Source organism: Aspergillus thermomutatus (genome assembly GCF_002237265.1).
Source record: "Aspergillus thermomutatus strain HMR AF 39 chromosome Unknown NODE_26, whole genome shotgun sequence".
NCBI lineage: Eukaryota > Fungi > Ascomycota > Eurotiomycetes > Eurotiales > Aspergillaceae > Aspergillus > Aspergillus thermomutatus.
Window position 1 is genome coordinate 26,205 of NW_020798074.1, and position 14,042 is coordinate 40,246.

General features: G+C 51.6%; 5 protein-coding genes across 5 annotated transcripts; 2 read left to right on the forward strand and 3 right to left on the reverse strand.

Moving 5' to 3' along the window:
* Positions 1-202: 202 nt before the first annotated feature.
* On the reverse strand, positions 203-4,990 carry CDV56_103707 (sulfite reductase (NADPH) subunit beta; the record flags this gene model as incomplete). The annotated part of the gene is made up of 4 exons (XM_026757326.1): positions 203-226; positions 289-4,668; positions 4,735-4,874; positions 4,960-4,990. 4 exons carry the CDS (start codon positions 4,988-4,990, stop codon positions 203-205), a joined length of 4,575 nt encoding a protein of 1,524 aa, XP_026617252.1.
* A 1,703-nt stretch (positions 4,991-6,693) lies between these two features.
* CDV56_104358 (inositol phosphorylceramide synthase regulatory subunit KEI1) lies at positions 6,694-7,768 on the reverse strand (the record flags this gene model as incomplete). The annotated part of the gene is made up of 2 exons (XM_026757977.1): positions 6,694-7,635; positions 7,727-7,768. The coding sequence occupies 2 exons, from the start codon at positions 7,766-7,768 to the stop codon at positions 6,694-6,696; spliced, it is 984 nt and encodes a 327-aa protein (XP_026617253.1).
* Positions 7,769-8,769: 1,001 nt separating this feature from the next.
* Positions 8,770-9,697, reverse strand: RAB6A (Rab family GTPase YPT6; the record flags this gene model as incomplete). Its single annotated transcript, XM_026758176.1, has 5 exons — positions 8,770-8,828; positions 8,890-9,289; positions 9,399-9,487; positions 9,561-9,586; positions 9,648-9,697. 5 exons carry the CDS (start codon positions 9,695-9,697, stop codon positions 8,770-8,772), a joined length of 624 nt encoding a protein of 207 aa, XP_026617254.1.
* Positions 9,698-10,244: 547 nt separating this feature from the next.
* On the forward strand, positions 10,245-11,105 carry VMA16 (H(+)-transporting V0 sector ATPase subunit c''; the record flags this gene model as incomplete). The annotated part of the gene is made up of 5 exons (XM_026758296.1): positions 10,245-10,302; positions 10,359-10,393; positions 10,462-10,553; positions 10,621-10,929; positions 11,000-11,105. The coding sequence occupies 5 exons, from the start codon at positions 10,245-10,247 to the stop codon at positions 11,103-11,105; spliced, it is 600 nt and encodes a 199-aa protein (XP_026617255.1).
* Positions 11,106-11,579: 474 nt separating this feature from the next.
* On the forward strand, positions 11,580-13,881 carry CDV56_104793 (bifunctional molybdopterin adenylyltransferase MobB/molybdopterin molybdotransferase MoeA family protein; the record flags this gene model as incomplete). The annotated part of the gene is made up of 5 exons (XM_026758412.1): positions 11,580-11,849; positions 11,903-11,943; positions 12,002-12,039; positions 12,092-12,286; positions 12,398-13,881. The coding sequence occupies 5 exons, from the start codon at positions 11,580-11,582 to the stop codon at positions 13,879-13,881; spliced, it is 2,028 nt and encodes a 675-aa protein (XP_026617256.1).
* Positions 13,882-14,042: the final 161 nt, after the last annotated feature.

Here is a 14,042-nt window from a genome sequence, read left to right on the forward strand (position 1 = left end):
CTCATGACTCATCAGTTGTTTACGCCAAAGGACGCAATGGAATATGTATTTGATCTAAGACATAATGCAAACTTAAGTTAAAGGTTTATCTGCTGGCATGACGAGCATATCTCGGAGTGGGACATTTATCATCAAAGGTAAAATCACAAGGGCACGTGTCCAATTATCCAACAAGACATTAGGTGGAACTTTTCATCATCATTCACTCTTCATCCTCTTCAGCAACCTTCAGATGAGGTTAGTAACAGCTCAGAAGCATTAGGAATAGTGAGTGATAGGTCAACATACCCCTTCGTGGAAGTTGGTGCCATCGGTGGTCTTGTTGATGACGCCGGCCCGGATGCACCAGTCTCCGAATCGCTCCGGAGTCTCACCGTCAGTGTTGCGCTCAAGTGCGTACCGCTTGAGCAGACCCTTCATGATCTCGAGGATCTCATCCTCCTTGATAGACTGGCGGTACAACTTGTTAAGGCGCTGTCCGTGGTAACCGCCGCCAAGGTACATGTTGTAAGCACCGTAGGCCTTGCCAACGAAGGCGACCTCGGCGAGCCAGGGCCTGGCGCAACCATTCGGGCAACCGGTCATACGCATAACAATGCTGTCACGGGCCAAGCCGACTTCTTCAAGGGTCGACTCCAACTTAGAGATCAGCACAGGAAGGTAGCGCTCAGACTCGGCCATGGCAAGACCACATGTGGGAAACGCGACACAAGCGGAGGAAGACAGACGCAGACCGCTGAAGGAGGTGTTGTCGAGCTTGTGCTTGGCCATTACTTCCTTGACGGCAGGCAAGTCCTCATCTTTGATGTTGGAGAGGATCAGATGCTGGTTACCAGTAAGACGGAACTCTCCCTTGTCGAGCTTGGCCAATTCACGCAAGCCCGAACGCATGGTGAACTCAGCTGTGTCCTCAATACGTCCGTTCTCGATGAAAAAGGTGAAGTGGTTCAAGCCAGTCTCATCCTTCTGCCAGCCAAAGGTGTCGACATTGGAAGTGAACTTGAACGGGCGGGGCTCGGCAAAACGCAATCCATCGGGAAGGAGAGCCTCGACCTTGCACTTGAAGGTCTCGACACCCATGTCATCAATGGTGTACTTGAGACGGGCGTGCTTACGGTTCTTGCGGTCACCGAAGTCCCGCTGAACGAGCATGATCTTCTCGCAGACGATGTGAGCCTGATCAGCTGGCACGTAACCAAACATACGACCGGTCTGAGGGTAAGTCTTCTTGTTGTTGTGAGTTGCACCCATACCACCACCGGCGAGGATGTTGAAGCCCTCAAGGTGTCCATCAGCACCCTTGATGGCGATCAGACCAATATCGTGCGCATAGACATCAGTATCGTTGTGAGGAGGGATGGCGATGGTGACCTTGAACTTTCGCGGAAGGTATGTGGGACCGTACAGGGGCTCGTGGTCCTGAACGGCATCTCCTGCAACCTTGACCTTGTTGTCCTCATCATCCTTCAGCCAGATCTCATGATAGGCGGTGGTGGAAGGAAGCAGGTGGTCGCTAATCTTCTTAGCGACTGCGTGTGTTTCGCGGTGAAAGTAGGAAAGCTCGGGAAGAGAACTGCACATGACGTTACGGTTGACATCACCGCAAGCGGCAATTGTTGTCATGAGCGCCTTGTTGATGGCACGCATGGCGGAACGAAGGTTACGCTTGATGACACCGTGGAACTGGAAGGTTTGTCTTGTGGTGAGCTTCATGGTCTCGTTGCCGTATGCGCTGCTGATGTCGTCCATCTGAATCCATTGCAAAGGAGTAGCAACACCACCAGGAAGGCGGCAACGGATCATGAAACTGTACGCTGGCTCAAGACCCTGAGCCTTGCGCTCATCCCGGACATCACGATCATCCTGCATGTAAGTGCCGTGGAACTTGGTCAACTGCTGGTCGCTAGCGGAAATGGCACCAGTGGTCTCATCCAACAAGCCCTCAGCAATGGTACCGCGCAGGTAGTTAGACTGGATCTTGATGTCTTCGTTGGTCAGGGGCGCGGGCTCCTCGGGAAGACCTTCAACCTTGTCGACACCGAGGGCTTGCCAAAGACGAGGCTCCCACTCAGAATAGCCGGTTTGGTAAGCGTCGGGGTCCTGGTCGTCACCGAGACCAATATCCGTGAGCTTGCGACCTCCAAGGAAAGTGATACGAGCGTCGAGATCCTTGGCTGGCTTGTTGTAGTAGATCTTATCCTCCTTGCGAGGCCAGTAGTGGCTGTCACCAAGACCAAAGACAGAGTAGTTGACAGTGGAGAGATCCAAATCACCAGAGTTCTTGATGACTTCCCAGAGGCTGCGACCGTTCTGAGGGAATTCACCCTGACCAGCAGTACTGGTAATGAAAACCACATTCTCCTCTGTCGCAAGATCTTCAGCTGGGTAATCATCCATGGCCATGACCATGGTCTTCAGTCCTCTGGCGCGACCCCGGTTTCCGAGGCGCTTGGCGAGGTTTTGAGCGTTACCGCCATCAGAAGCAAAGAGGATTGTCAAAGGCGCTCCGAAAAGACCCTCCAGCAGCTGCTCGTACGAATCCTTGGCCTTACGCTTCTGCAGGGCGCGGACTTCAGTGCCGTACGATTCGGAGAGAACAGCAGAGAACTTGGGCTTGCGGTTCATGAGCTGGGTGAGTTGGTTGTCTCTGCGAAGGAAATCCTCGAGCTCGCGCTTGATACGGTCGGAGTCGAGAGCGAACTTGGGTTCGCCTTTCGCCTCGTTCTCGGGGTTCCAGCGGTACAAAGGCCAGTATCCAAGGTCAATGGCCTTTTTGGTTTCTTGAAGAACGGTGAGAGCGGAGTCATTTTCCTGGTTATAAGGCAGATAGGCGACAACGACGGAAGGACCTTTGAACTGCTCGGCCTCGGCCATTGCCTGAAGAACCTGGGTGTAGGAGCCGTAAACGGCAACGGAGGCGACGTAAGCATTGCCAAAGTTCATGGCGTACAATCCGATATCCTTCTTTCTGCGAGTTGGGTCGGCAGCAGCACGCTCCGAGTAAGGCTGAGAGTCAATAATAAGCATGTTGACATTCTCTCCGGAGGCGAGAACATGGTGTACGCCAGAGTTGCCGAGATCGTAAGCCCACGCGTCGGAACCGATGAGCCATTGGGACTCTTCAAAAAAGAGCTTCTTCGACTCAAGGAGCTTTTTAGCTAACTGAGAATCGTCCTTGGAGAGAGTCTCAACCACTTCAGAAGCCAGCTTGTTCGCCTTTGAGGCGTCTTTGACGTTCAAAGCCCAATTAGACAAAGACGACTTGGAGGAATCGGAGGTGAAGTCAGTGGACTTTGAAGCTTCTTCGACCTCACGGACGAAGCGCTGACGGCGTTCCTTCCTGGCGACCAGCGAACCGAATCCATATTCGGGGCTCGCGGCGATGGTGGAAGAAACACCGGCATTCTGAGAGCCCAGTTGATTGGCAATGTAAAGACGCTCAGCAAATAGTTGGTTCAAGATCTTGAGGTAGGCATTCTCAATGTGGGGCTGTTCCAGGCAAGGCTCAGCAGCGGGAACCTTGGCGCTGCCGATCTCGAGGTTCTGAATAGGGGAAGAAGAGTTCAAGTTCTGGACGATACCGCGCAGTGCCTGAACTGCAGTAGAAGGCTCGACGTATCCAAGTCTGTACCCAACAATTTGAGGGGTTGGTCTGCCAGCAGACGGGGTCAAGCTGGACAAGAGGTCCATGAATGAAGGACCCCACTTGGTGGTCTTGCGAACCTGCTCGAGGACTGCAATCTTCTCGACAGAGCTCGGAATGGAATTCGCAATCTGGCCTCCGATCCAGGGACGGTAGAGACGAGCAGTGATGAGTCCGATGTTCTCGAGCTCACTGTTGGCTTCCGCCTTTGCGAGAACATCAACGAATACTCCGGTGGAGCCAAAGATGAAAATGGCGGACTTGGCGTCAGAGGGACCAGTGTATTCAATTGCGCGGTAGGTGCGTCCGGTGCTCTGGGACAGGACACTCCAGATCTGGGCAGTCCACTCGAAGATGTCGGCAGCGCTGACTGGACGCACAGAAGCGGCAGCATCGACGGTTGTGGCAGCAGAGCTGGTCGCATGGCTGTCTGTGCTGCTATCTCTCCGTGACGATCCAACGGATGAGTTATCAACACTGACGCTTGAAGGAGTCTGGGATGGCTGCGCGAGGGTGGGAGCAATGCCACCTTGGGCACCAGAACTCTCCGCAATTTCCTCAGACACGGTAGCTACGCGACCGGAGTCAGCATATAGTGTCTGTGCTCCAGCCTGGGACGCAGTGCTTCCGCCCAGGTTGAGCAGAGATTTAATGACGTCCACATTTTCTGCTGCAATGGCATCCTCGTTTGCAGAGTTGGCAGGATCAAAGAAATGAATGACACCCTTTCCGGACCTGTGGGCCAGAGCATGGGCGGTGATGGCAATATCCTGTGCCTCCTGGATTGTCTCGGAATGCAAGAAGGTGAAGTCACACTGGCGTATCGAGCTGATGACGGAGTAATCTGCGAATGGGGAGGGCTCCAGGGCGACGTGGATGACAATTGGAGAGTTCGCTAAGCGGTAGAGGTGAGGAACGGATGAGAGCAGGACAGAGGAGCCGGTGACAACGGAAACTGCGTCGCCCGCCTGCAGTGGATGGAAGGCAGAAAGAAGAGGGTCTTCATTAGAGCGTACCGCTACCACCTGTCGACAGTGTCAATCCCCGTTATGCGAAACCTCTATAACTGGGTATGTCGCGAGTTCACTCACCTCGGGTGCAGATCTAGTGAGGATGCTACGAGCATTGCTCGCCTTCAGAGCCTTGAGGGGCTTTGAGAACAGAGAATCTGTCTGCAAAGATGGCTGAACAGAGAGGATAACATCGCTGACAAGGTAGGCAACTCGTGCAGCTTTTTGAATGATTAGCGATCCATCACAGGGAGAGAATTTCTAAATGAAACATGACTATCAGCAAAAACTGGAAAAAAGACTAACCTGCTTCCGCAGCAGACGAAATGGACGCCATATCTGGTATCTAGATGTGCACTGCGCTCTTCAATGCGCAGAAAGTGGGATGAACTATATGAGTAGAAAAGTAGATATCACCGCATAGGGCGACTCCCACTCAATGCAACCTGTACAGAAGAACAAACAGAGTATGGAGAAAGAAAAGAAAGGCACTCAAATGAGATTTAAGTAAAAACTCTCCTATCTCCTTCACAATTATCTCCCATGAAAAACAGACAACGGGAAAAAAGGCACTGAGCTACCATCTTCTCCGCCATCGGGGGTTGGATCATCAGCATTCTCATTGGTCTACGATCACGACATCGATGCAAACACTCATCTGGCTCAGGAACAAACTTGCCGTTTCGGTCGAAGTGCGGGGGTCCCATGACGTCCGCTTGAGCACGTCAGTTTTTCTTCGCACGTTTTGAGGTTTCGCTCCCCGACAGGCCTTGGCGTCGGTGTTTGAATCGATTCACCGATCTGATGATCTGACGAGGATCAGTAATCCGTATCGGGGTTCTATTATTATTATTATGAAGCAGAGCTGCTACCGGGTTACCATATATCTGGTATACAGTGGACGAAGCTCTGATAATGGAATACTCTTGAGTAACAGACTGAAATGCTAAGATTCTTATGATGGAACTTGCTTATTCGGACTCTCCGTGGTTCTGGGTGACACGGCTAAAGGTGCCTCAGGCCAGTCTCTCGGGCGAGAGCTTGGTATCATATTAATGAATCAGCAGATAGGTACTGAGTGGATGACCAACCTCTCGTGAATGCCATCGTTTTTAGCAGAGTTGATGCGACCAGCCAATGCACTCTGACCAGAGTAACTTAGTGGCCGAGGGACTCACCGTTTTCCATCAAACCTTGAAACCACGCATAGTAGACAATAATGAGTGACTTTGAGTTGCAATGGAGCAGGAGGTTCAAAATCGGCGCCACCTCCTGGAATGTGAGAATTAAATAGGTCCAAAGGCCCGATCAAGGAAAGAGAGGCCTGAGGGCATCGGACAAGTCTGTATAATCAGCGCACTTGGCCTGAGGAGCTGAGGCAGCAAGTTGCTGCTTGGAAGCCGCTGCAAGGTTATGTGCTATGAGTTCAAGATGCAAACTATCTTAAATGCCCGATGGAGTATGCATACCAATGGTACTCACTAGCTCAAATGATGAGGATGAAATTCTCAAGACGCCATATTAAATGCTAAACCCATATCGTTATGAAATATACACCGAGCCATCCATATCTGAAGGAACAAGCGCTCACCAGAGCAGATCAACGATACCCGCTACTCTCTGATTCCCCCGTGTCAACAACAATTACATCCGCATACCCATATCCGAGAAAACCCGATCCGAACGCCTCTTCCAGTGAAGACATTCATCAAAGCGAAGGGGGGAAAGACATGAGTCGTCACGCAGTCACCCAGAGCCCAAGTCCCGACCCAACCATGTTATGTAGATCATTTCGGCATATAGAATAAGTAACAGGAACAAATAAGATCACAACGACTTTGAGCCAAGGTAAAAAGGGATTATCAACAGCGGCGAGCCTTGTCGGTTTGAAGTCTATACAACGACAGGAGCGCAACGATGACGATCCATGGCCCCTAGCAAATTAAGCAGGAGGAGGCAGGACCGGATGACATCACGTGTCATTATGTGAACAAGTATGGCTGCTGGTAGGCAGCGATATATGCTGATAACCGGAGGAAATCACCGGCCATCATTCCAGTCATGCATCTTCAGATTCTCCGGGATCGGTTGCTGCAGTGCGGCGGCCTGAACATTGGCCTGCGAGGGCTGTGGAGGCCCGGTGCCCGACCGGCGCCTTCTTTCTCGTTCCAAAGGACCAGGAAGCTCCCCGCGAGCACGAAACTTGCGACCCATGGTGTTCAACCAGTTACCGTCCTCGTCTTCGCCCAGCCAGTAACTGCGACCGACACTAATCATAAAGCGGCCAAGCTTGCCCTGCCAGCCTTGACCATCGGGACTATATGGCGAGAACGGCTCCCGGTCGATATCAGCGACACTAGCGACACTGGCGATGGAGGTATTGCGGCTGTGCGTGGGGAGCTGTGTGTGGCGGGGGATTGCGACATAGAGACGTAATGTCTGGCGGGCGAAGGCGAGCATGACGAACACGAAGTAAATGCGGATAATCCATAGCAAGCAGATGAACACAATGCTTGGGAAACTCTCGGGCTGGGTGACGGCGTTGGTGAGGCCGTCCGAGCTTCGTGCGGACTTTCCTCCGGTGGACGAGGAGCCGTATTTGGGGTTGGTGAAGCCGGCGGTTTGGGAAATTGTGTCGCTGCCCGGTCCCTTTGCGGTTCCGTTGTCGTAGTGTTGTGAGATAACGAGGAACCATGTCACACCGAACGCAGCTGTGTATGCGGCATTGATGACCGTGTCGAATAGGTAGAGCCAAGCGAGGGCGAGGCACTGCAGGGGTGACTGCTTCCGAATATGCGGGAAGAGCGATGCTGTAAGACCGAGTGCGATAAGCGAATAGAGGTACATTGAGAGCTGGACTGGCGACAGATGGTAGCCGGTCAATAAGGCGAGCAGGCCATAGAGACCACTGATCTTGTTCAACAGCAGGGAGAGTGTGATCAAAGAAGCGCCTGTCTCCAGGCTCATCACATAAAGAAAGGTCTATTGAAGTCATCGTCCATTAGTATTCGACAGAAATGGAACAGTTTTGCAGTTCCTTCATCTTGAGATCATGCAATGAAAATTGACGTACCTCTGGCCGCGGCACGCGGAGGAAACGGGTTGAAAAACCCATGATGGATGCCGCCGATGAGGTCGGATGAAACCGCTCGTGGCTCAAGGACGGCAGAAAGAGGAAAAGGAATGGAATGACAGAAGAAGATGATGGTAGAACCACAAGACAGATCGGATGAAGAGAATGAATGATGGAAAAAGAGGCTGGTGCTGGATTATTGGAATGCCCAACCTAAGCGGCTGTTACACAGGGGGGCTTGATTTTCCGGACGATCCGCCCGCTGATCGCTGCCTCTTCGTATTCGTTTAGACTATTCAGAATAGTAATGTCAATAGTGAGAGTGGCAATGACAATGGGAATCATTATTTTATTCTTATTATCATAAGACTTGTTGATATTATGATGTACTAGATAGATTTGGCTCTTCCATTTTCTGGCAACCAGATGCAGCTTCGTCACTTTTAGCCTATCTTGTAGCTGGGGTAGTTCAGTGAGAAACATCAGGCAACCGCTATGGCTGGGCATTGCCACAAAACAGGTATATACCAAGCTACATTTGGCGCTATTTTTGAGATTGAAGAGGATGGCTATAGTGCACTGTGAGCGAATGTTTCTGCCTGCCAGACCATAATGGCCAGAGACTCGGTTCCATTGTACTTGACTCTATGAGGCTTGGAAATATCAGCGTCCATGTCATCAGTAGACGAGGTCAATGCACGAGATTGGCACACTCGAAAAAGGACGCAAAAAAAATTCTTGATGATGAGAGTCAACAACAGTCCAGGGGGCCATGAAATGCTGATATGATGCGCACGTAGAACACCCAACTCTGCCCTTGTATCAACTCGGCAACGACCACTTTCAGACCAATGCACTCAGACAGCGCGAATTGAAAAGACTCCAATCTAGAAACGCTATTCACCCTGAAACATGGAATGGAGAAGACAATGTACATGTTAAGAATGGTAAAACATTATGGACAATCTCAATTATCGTCATTGAGATCAAATCGTCAAAAGCGCGAGTGGCAATTATAGACAGGTAGCCAAAAGGTTCACAAACTAGCACGCGCATCCATCGTTGCTTGTTGTCTCTCTGGGGTTGATATTGACGTCGATCACTGTAGGAAGAGCAGTCAGTACTCGGAGAAGGAAGCCAACAGTTGTGGAAAATAAACACACTTTGTGACTCTCTGTTTGCTTCTCCCTCCATTCCGGGAAGGGCTTGGGCTATCCTCCTGAAAAGTTGCTTCACATTGTGACCGACCTTGGCGCTGGTCTCAATGAACATCAGTCCGTTCTTCTTTGCCTCCTCTTCGCCTTGAGCTGTGGTAACTTCCCGCTTATCATTCAAATCGGTCTTGTTGCCTACTAGCACGATGATCACGTCGTTGCCCCGCTCGCCCCGAACATCATCAATCCACTTCCGCGTATTTTGAAACGACTTGGCGTTTGAGATATCGTAAACAACAACTGCGACGCTAGAGTCTCGAATGTAGGACGGAATCAGAGATCGGAATCGCTCTTGACCGGCCGTATCCCAAAGCTGGAGTCGGACTGTTCTATCCTCCAAGTACATCGTCTAATGCGCGAGGACAGGTTAGCTAATCCTGGTCATACTTGGTGATGGGCACTCGTGAAAGTGTTCTTGAACGCCGACGCAGAATGTCAGTGAACGAGGTGCGATTTACCTTGGACAGAAAGTCGATTCCGATTGTCGCTTGGTATGTGTTGTCGAACGAATCATACATAAATCTTGTGATCAGAGACGTCTTCCCCACTATATAATGATGTCAGAAGCCACCCATTATGTAGTCTCTGTCGCGTGTGATCGCCTCGGAAGATGTGCGTACCACTCTGCTCTCCTAAAAATACCAGCCTATCGATCCGTTAGCGATTGGAATCAGAAGGCAATACGATTCCGCGCTGGAAAAACACACTTGAATTTCTTCAAGGGGTTCGAATACGACCCAACCCCGGAGGAAGCCATGGTGAGTTGTGTGTGAGTAGCGGTGACAGGAGAATAAGGGGTAGTAGAGGCAGTCGCGGTAGCAGTCTTTATACTTCAGCGGAGGAAGAAAGAGATCGAGAAGAAGGACGCTAGGGATATGAGAGTGCAAATCAAAAAGCTTTTCCGTTGTAACTTGTAACTCCGATGTGGTCGCGACTAAATCAGCCGTGCAAGTCGTTCAGATGGTCGCCTGGAGAGGAGCTCGATCCATGGGTCAGTCTGGGGTACTTCAATTGCTGGTCTAAGGTATCTGGCTAAGAGCCTAAGGTAGTCAGTCCGCCTTAGTCTGCTTTGATGGGCTGGAGTACGGTGAACCACCAGCACGGCCGACCGGCGGATTAAACTTGGTCCGAAGCACCATCACAGCCGACTAACTTGGCTGTTAGTGTTCCAGCACAAGACGGACAGGCGCCAAACAGAGCTCCAACGTTATCGCTTCCAACTATCTGCCGCTCTATTTGAGACCCCTGCAGCTTGGTATTGTTATTTCGAGTTTACAGGTTGCGCGAAAGGGTTGAAGATCAACATGGTCCTCACTTATGGAGCTGGGGCTGCAACCGTGTCACTCCTTGTAATAGGAGGGTGTGAGTACACCCAAGAGTCTTACGAAGTGTCTGGATGTACTGACATGATTATTCAGACATGCTGTTCCATGGTGACGGTGAACAGTTCAATGTATGAAGTGATAGCTCCATTTCCCTCCGCATCAAAGCCGTTGACCTGTTTTCGTTGACATTTCTTAGGTTGGCCACTTCCTCGAGTCCGTTTCCCCGTACGCCTGGGCAAACCTTGGTATTGCTTTGTGCGTGGGTTTGTCTGTTGTCGGAGCAGCATGGTATGGTCGCTATACAACTTCAGCCTTGATTAGGTTGATCCTGTGGGTTACTGACCTACGTTATCAGGGGTATCTTCTTGACGGGCTCATCGATTGTCGGCGGAGGTGTTAAAGCACCACGGATTCGGACGAAGAACCTGATCTCTATCATTTTCTGCGAAGTCGTCGCTATCTACGGAGTTATCATGGCTATCGTGTTTTCATCGAAACTCAATCTTGTCGAGGGCGACGAGATCTTTTCCGGTAGCAATTACTACACGGGTTATGCACTCTTCTGGGGAGGTATCACAGTGGGCGCATGCAATTTGATCTGTGGTATATCCGTTGGCATCAATGGAAGTGGTGCAGCTCTGGCAGATGCGGCTGATCCAAGCTTGTTCGTTCCCTTTCCCTTCGCATCCCACCTTCGCAAGCCGTGGTTAATTATGTAATGTCTTTATGAACAGATTCGTCAAGATCCTCGTCATCGAGATTTTCAGCTCTGTCCTCGGTCTCTTTGGTCTCATTATCGGCCTTCTGGTTGGTTCAAAAGCGACGGATTTTGGGGCTTAAGTTCGACTTCCAACAACAGTCTTCTTCGACAGGAGAGTTCTCGTGAAGCGAATCTGGATTCATTCGTACGATTTTCCCCTTTATTCTGATATTTCTTCTTTCGTCCTTTATCTGTCTGTTATATAAAGCATTAAGGCGTCTGGATTTGGGTTGACTGTAGAGCTTCTCCGGTATGCTGAGAACTGCATTGATGATTTAGCTGTTCGCTGTGGTGATGATGTCCGCTATGATGTACAGTAAGAGTTGTCGGGATTAATGGCCAATCCAAATATCCGAGGCAGTGTTGTTACCTTTCTGGCGCTTTGTAAATATGTGCAATTCCAAAGGATGATTTCTTTCATAATCCTCCCCTTGGCCGCTATCTGAAGCTTAAGTTATCTCCGATTCCGCTTATCGAACTACTTAAGAGGTAAGCTACCCCCGCACCTCCAAGAAGCAACGAATCACTTACGCATTGCAGCATTTACATCCAAGATGGCCGACGGCAAACTCAGGGCTGCAATCCTGGTTGTATCGGATACTGCTTCTCAGGATCCATCCACTGACAAAGTGGGGGATACTCTGACCGCTTCATTTACAGCCGAGGGCTCAAACAGCTGGGAGCCTCCCGTTATCAAGATTGTGCCTGATAATGTGCTAGATATCCAGCGGACAATCTGCAATTGGACAGATGGTCCAGATTGGGTTAACCTGGTTTTAATTAGCGGTGGTACGGGCTTTGCTGTCAAGGATAATACTCCCGAGGTCTGTTATGCGGCCCTTTGGGGACCCAAGCGAGAAGCTGACGGCTTGTATAGGCTGTATCGCCTCTCATCCATCGCCATGCGCCTGGCATTGTGTAAGCCAGCTGTCAGGAGTTGCTTATTACGGACTATGATACTGACTGCAGGGCTCAGACACGGCATGCTTGCCGCCTCTCTTAAAGTGACACCGTGTAAGACTGGAAACATCATTTTTCTCAGTGCAGTAGCTCACCATTCTTTCAGTCGCAATGATGTCTCGACCTGTTGCAGGTGTCAGAGACAAGTCGCTCTTGATCACGTTACCAGGCTCTCCAAAAGGAGCCAAGGAGAATCTTGAGGCTATCATCAAGCTCATACCGCATGCCTGTACTCAAGCGGCTGGAGCGAACTCCAGAGCTCTCCATGCAGGTGGAGTCAAGAAGCTAGAAGCCGAAGCTGGTGTGTCTACTCAGAAGCAAAGCTCAGAGGGCCAAGCACAACCGCATGACCATCACCACCACCATCACCATCACCACGATCATGGCCATTCACATGGTCATGGACACGTAGTCCCAAGGGCGCATACGTCGCCTTCAGAACGACCTCAGTCTAACGACCCGAATGCCGGGCCGAATCGCCGTTATCGCTCATCTCCTTACCCCATGCTCTCAGTCGACGAAGCTCTCAACCTGATCAGCCAGCACACGCCAGAGCCGGCCGTCATCGAGGTTCCCGTGACTCCTTCTCTGGTTGGTTCTGTCGTCGCCGAAGATGTCTATGCTGGAGAGGCTGTACCGGCCTACCGCGCCAGTATTGTTGACGGATATGCCGTTATTGCACCTGACTCGCCAACAGCCGGACCTAGTACGAAGGGAATCTTTCCCGTAGCCTCCATCACTCATGCGAACCCAGGAGGGACGCTGTCGCCTCTTGAGCCAGGTACTGTCGCCAGAATAACCACCGGCGCACCCCTCCCCCCCAACGCGAACGCAGTCGTAATGGTTGAAGACACCATCCTCGTCTCCTCTACACCGGACGGCCAAGAAGAGGCCACCATCGAAATTCTCACAGGCGACATCAAACCTCTCGAGAACGTGCGCGAACCAGGCAGTGACGTCGCGCTGGGCTCCAAAATCCTTTCAAAAGGCGACATCATCACATCCGTCGGGGGCGAAATCGGCCTCCTCGCAGCAACAGGAACCAAGACCGTCAAGGTATACAAGAAACCCTGCGTGGGCGTCCTCAGCACCGGCGACGAGCTAGTCGAACACAACGACCCGAGCAAGCTCTACGGCGGCCAGATCCGCGACTCCAACCGTCCCTCGCTTCTCTCCTGCTTGTCCTCATGGGGATTCCCCACAGTGGACCTGGGAATTGCCCGCGACACACCTCCCGGGGAACTCGAAAACGTTCTCCGCGACGCCCTCCGCGGCGTAGGGCGGGCAAGCACCAGCGTCGACGTGATCGTCACCACAGGTGGCGTCTCAATGGGCGAGCTGGACCTGCTCAAGCCGACCATCGAGCGCTCGCTCGGCGGCACCATCCACTTCGGCCGCGTCTCAATGAAACCGGGTAAGCCGACGACGTTCGCAACAATCCCATTCAAGCCATCGTCGCCGACTGGCTCCGCACAGCAGGAGCGCGAGTCGAAACTCATCTTCTCGCTGCCTGGGAACCCCGCTTCGGCGCTTGTGACGCTGAATCTGTTCGTGCTTCCGTCGCTGCACAAGTTGATGGGAATGGGGCAGAGACAGACTGCGCCGGGAGTAACACCTGCTCTGGGGCTGCCTCTTGTATCCGTCACGCTGGCGCATCAGTTTCCGCTTGATCCTAAGCGTACAGAGTACCACCGTGCCATTGTCACTGCCTCGCGCTCCGATGGCCGGCTGTATGCCACGAGTACTGGCCTAGAGGGTGTTGGTCAGCGGAGCTCAAGAGTAGGAAGTCTTGCGAGTGCGAATGCGCTGTTGGTGCTTCGGCCGGGACGTGGAAAGGTGGAGAAGGGTACTCTAGTGGAGGCTTTGATGCTGGGAAATGTGGTGCCGGAGGCGTAGTCTGGGGGCGACGAGTCTGCCATGAACTTGTATGGTAGCCTCGTGACTAAGATGCAGTGATACTTGGAATGAACACAATAAAGATATCATTTCCTCAGCACCTCAACAAGAGGATACTTCGCCGTAATCCGCCAATATGTAGGTATCTGTCCTGGAGAGTA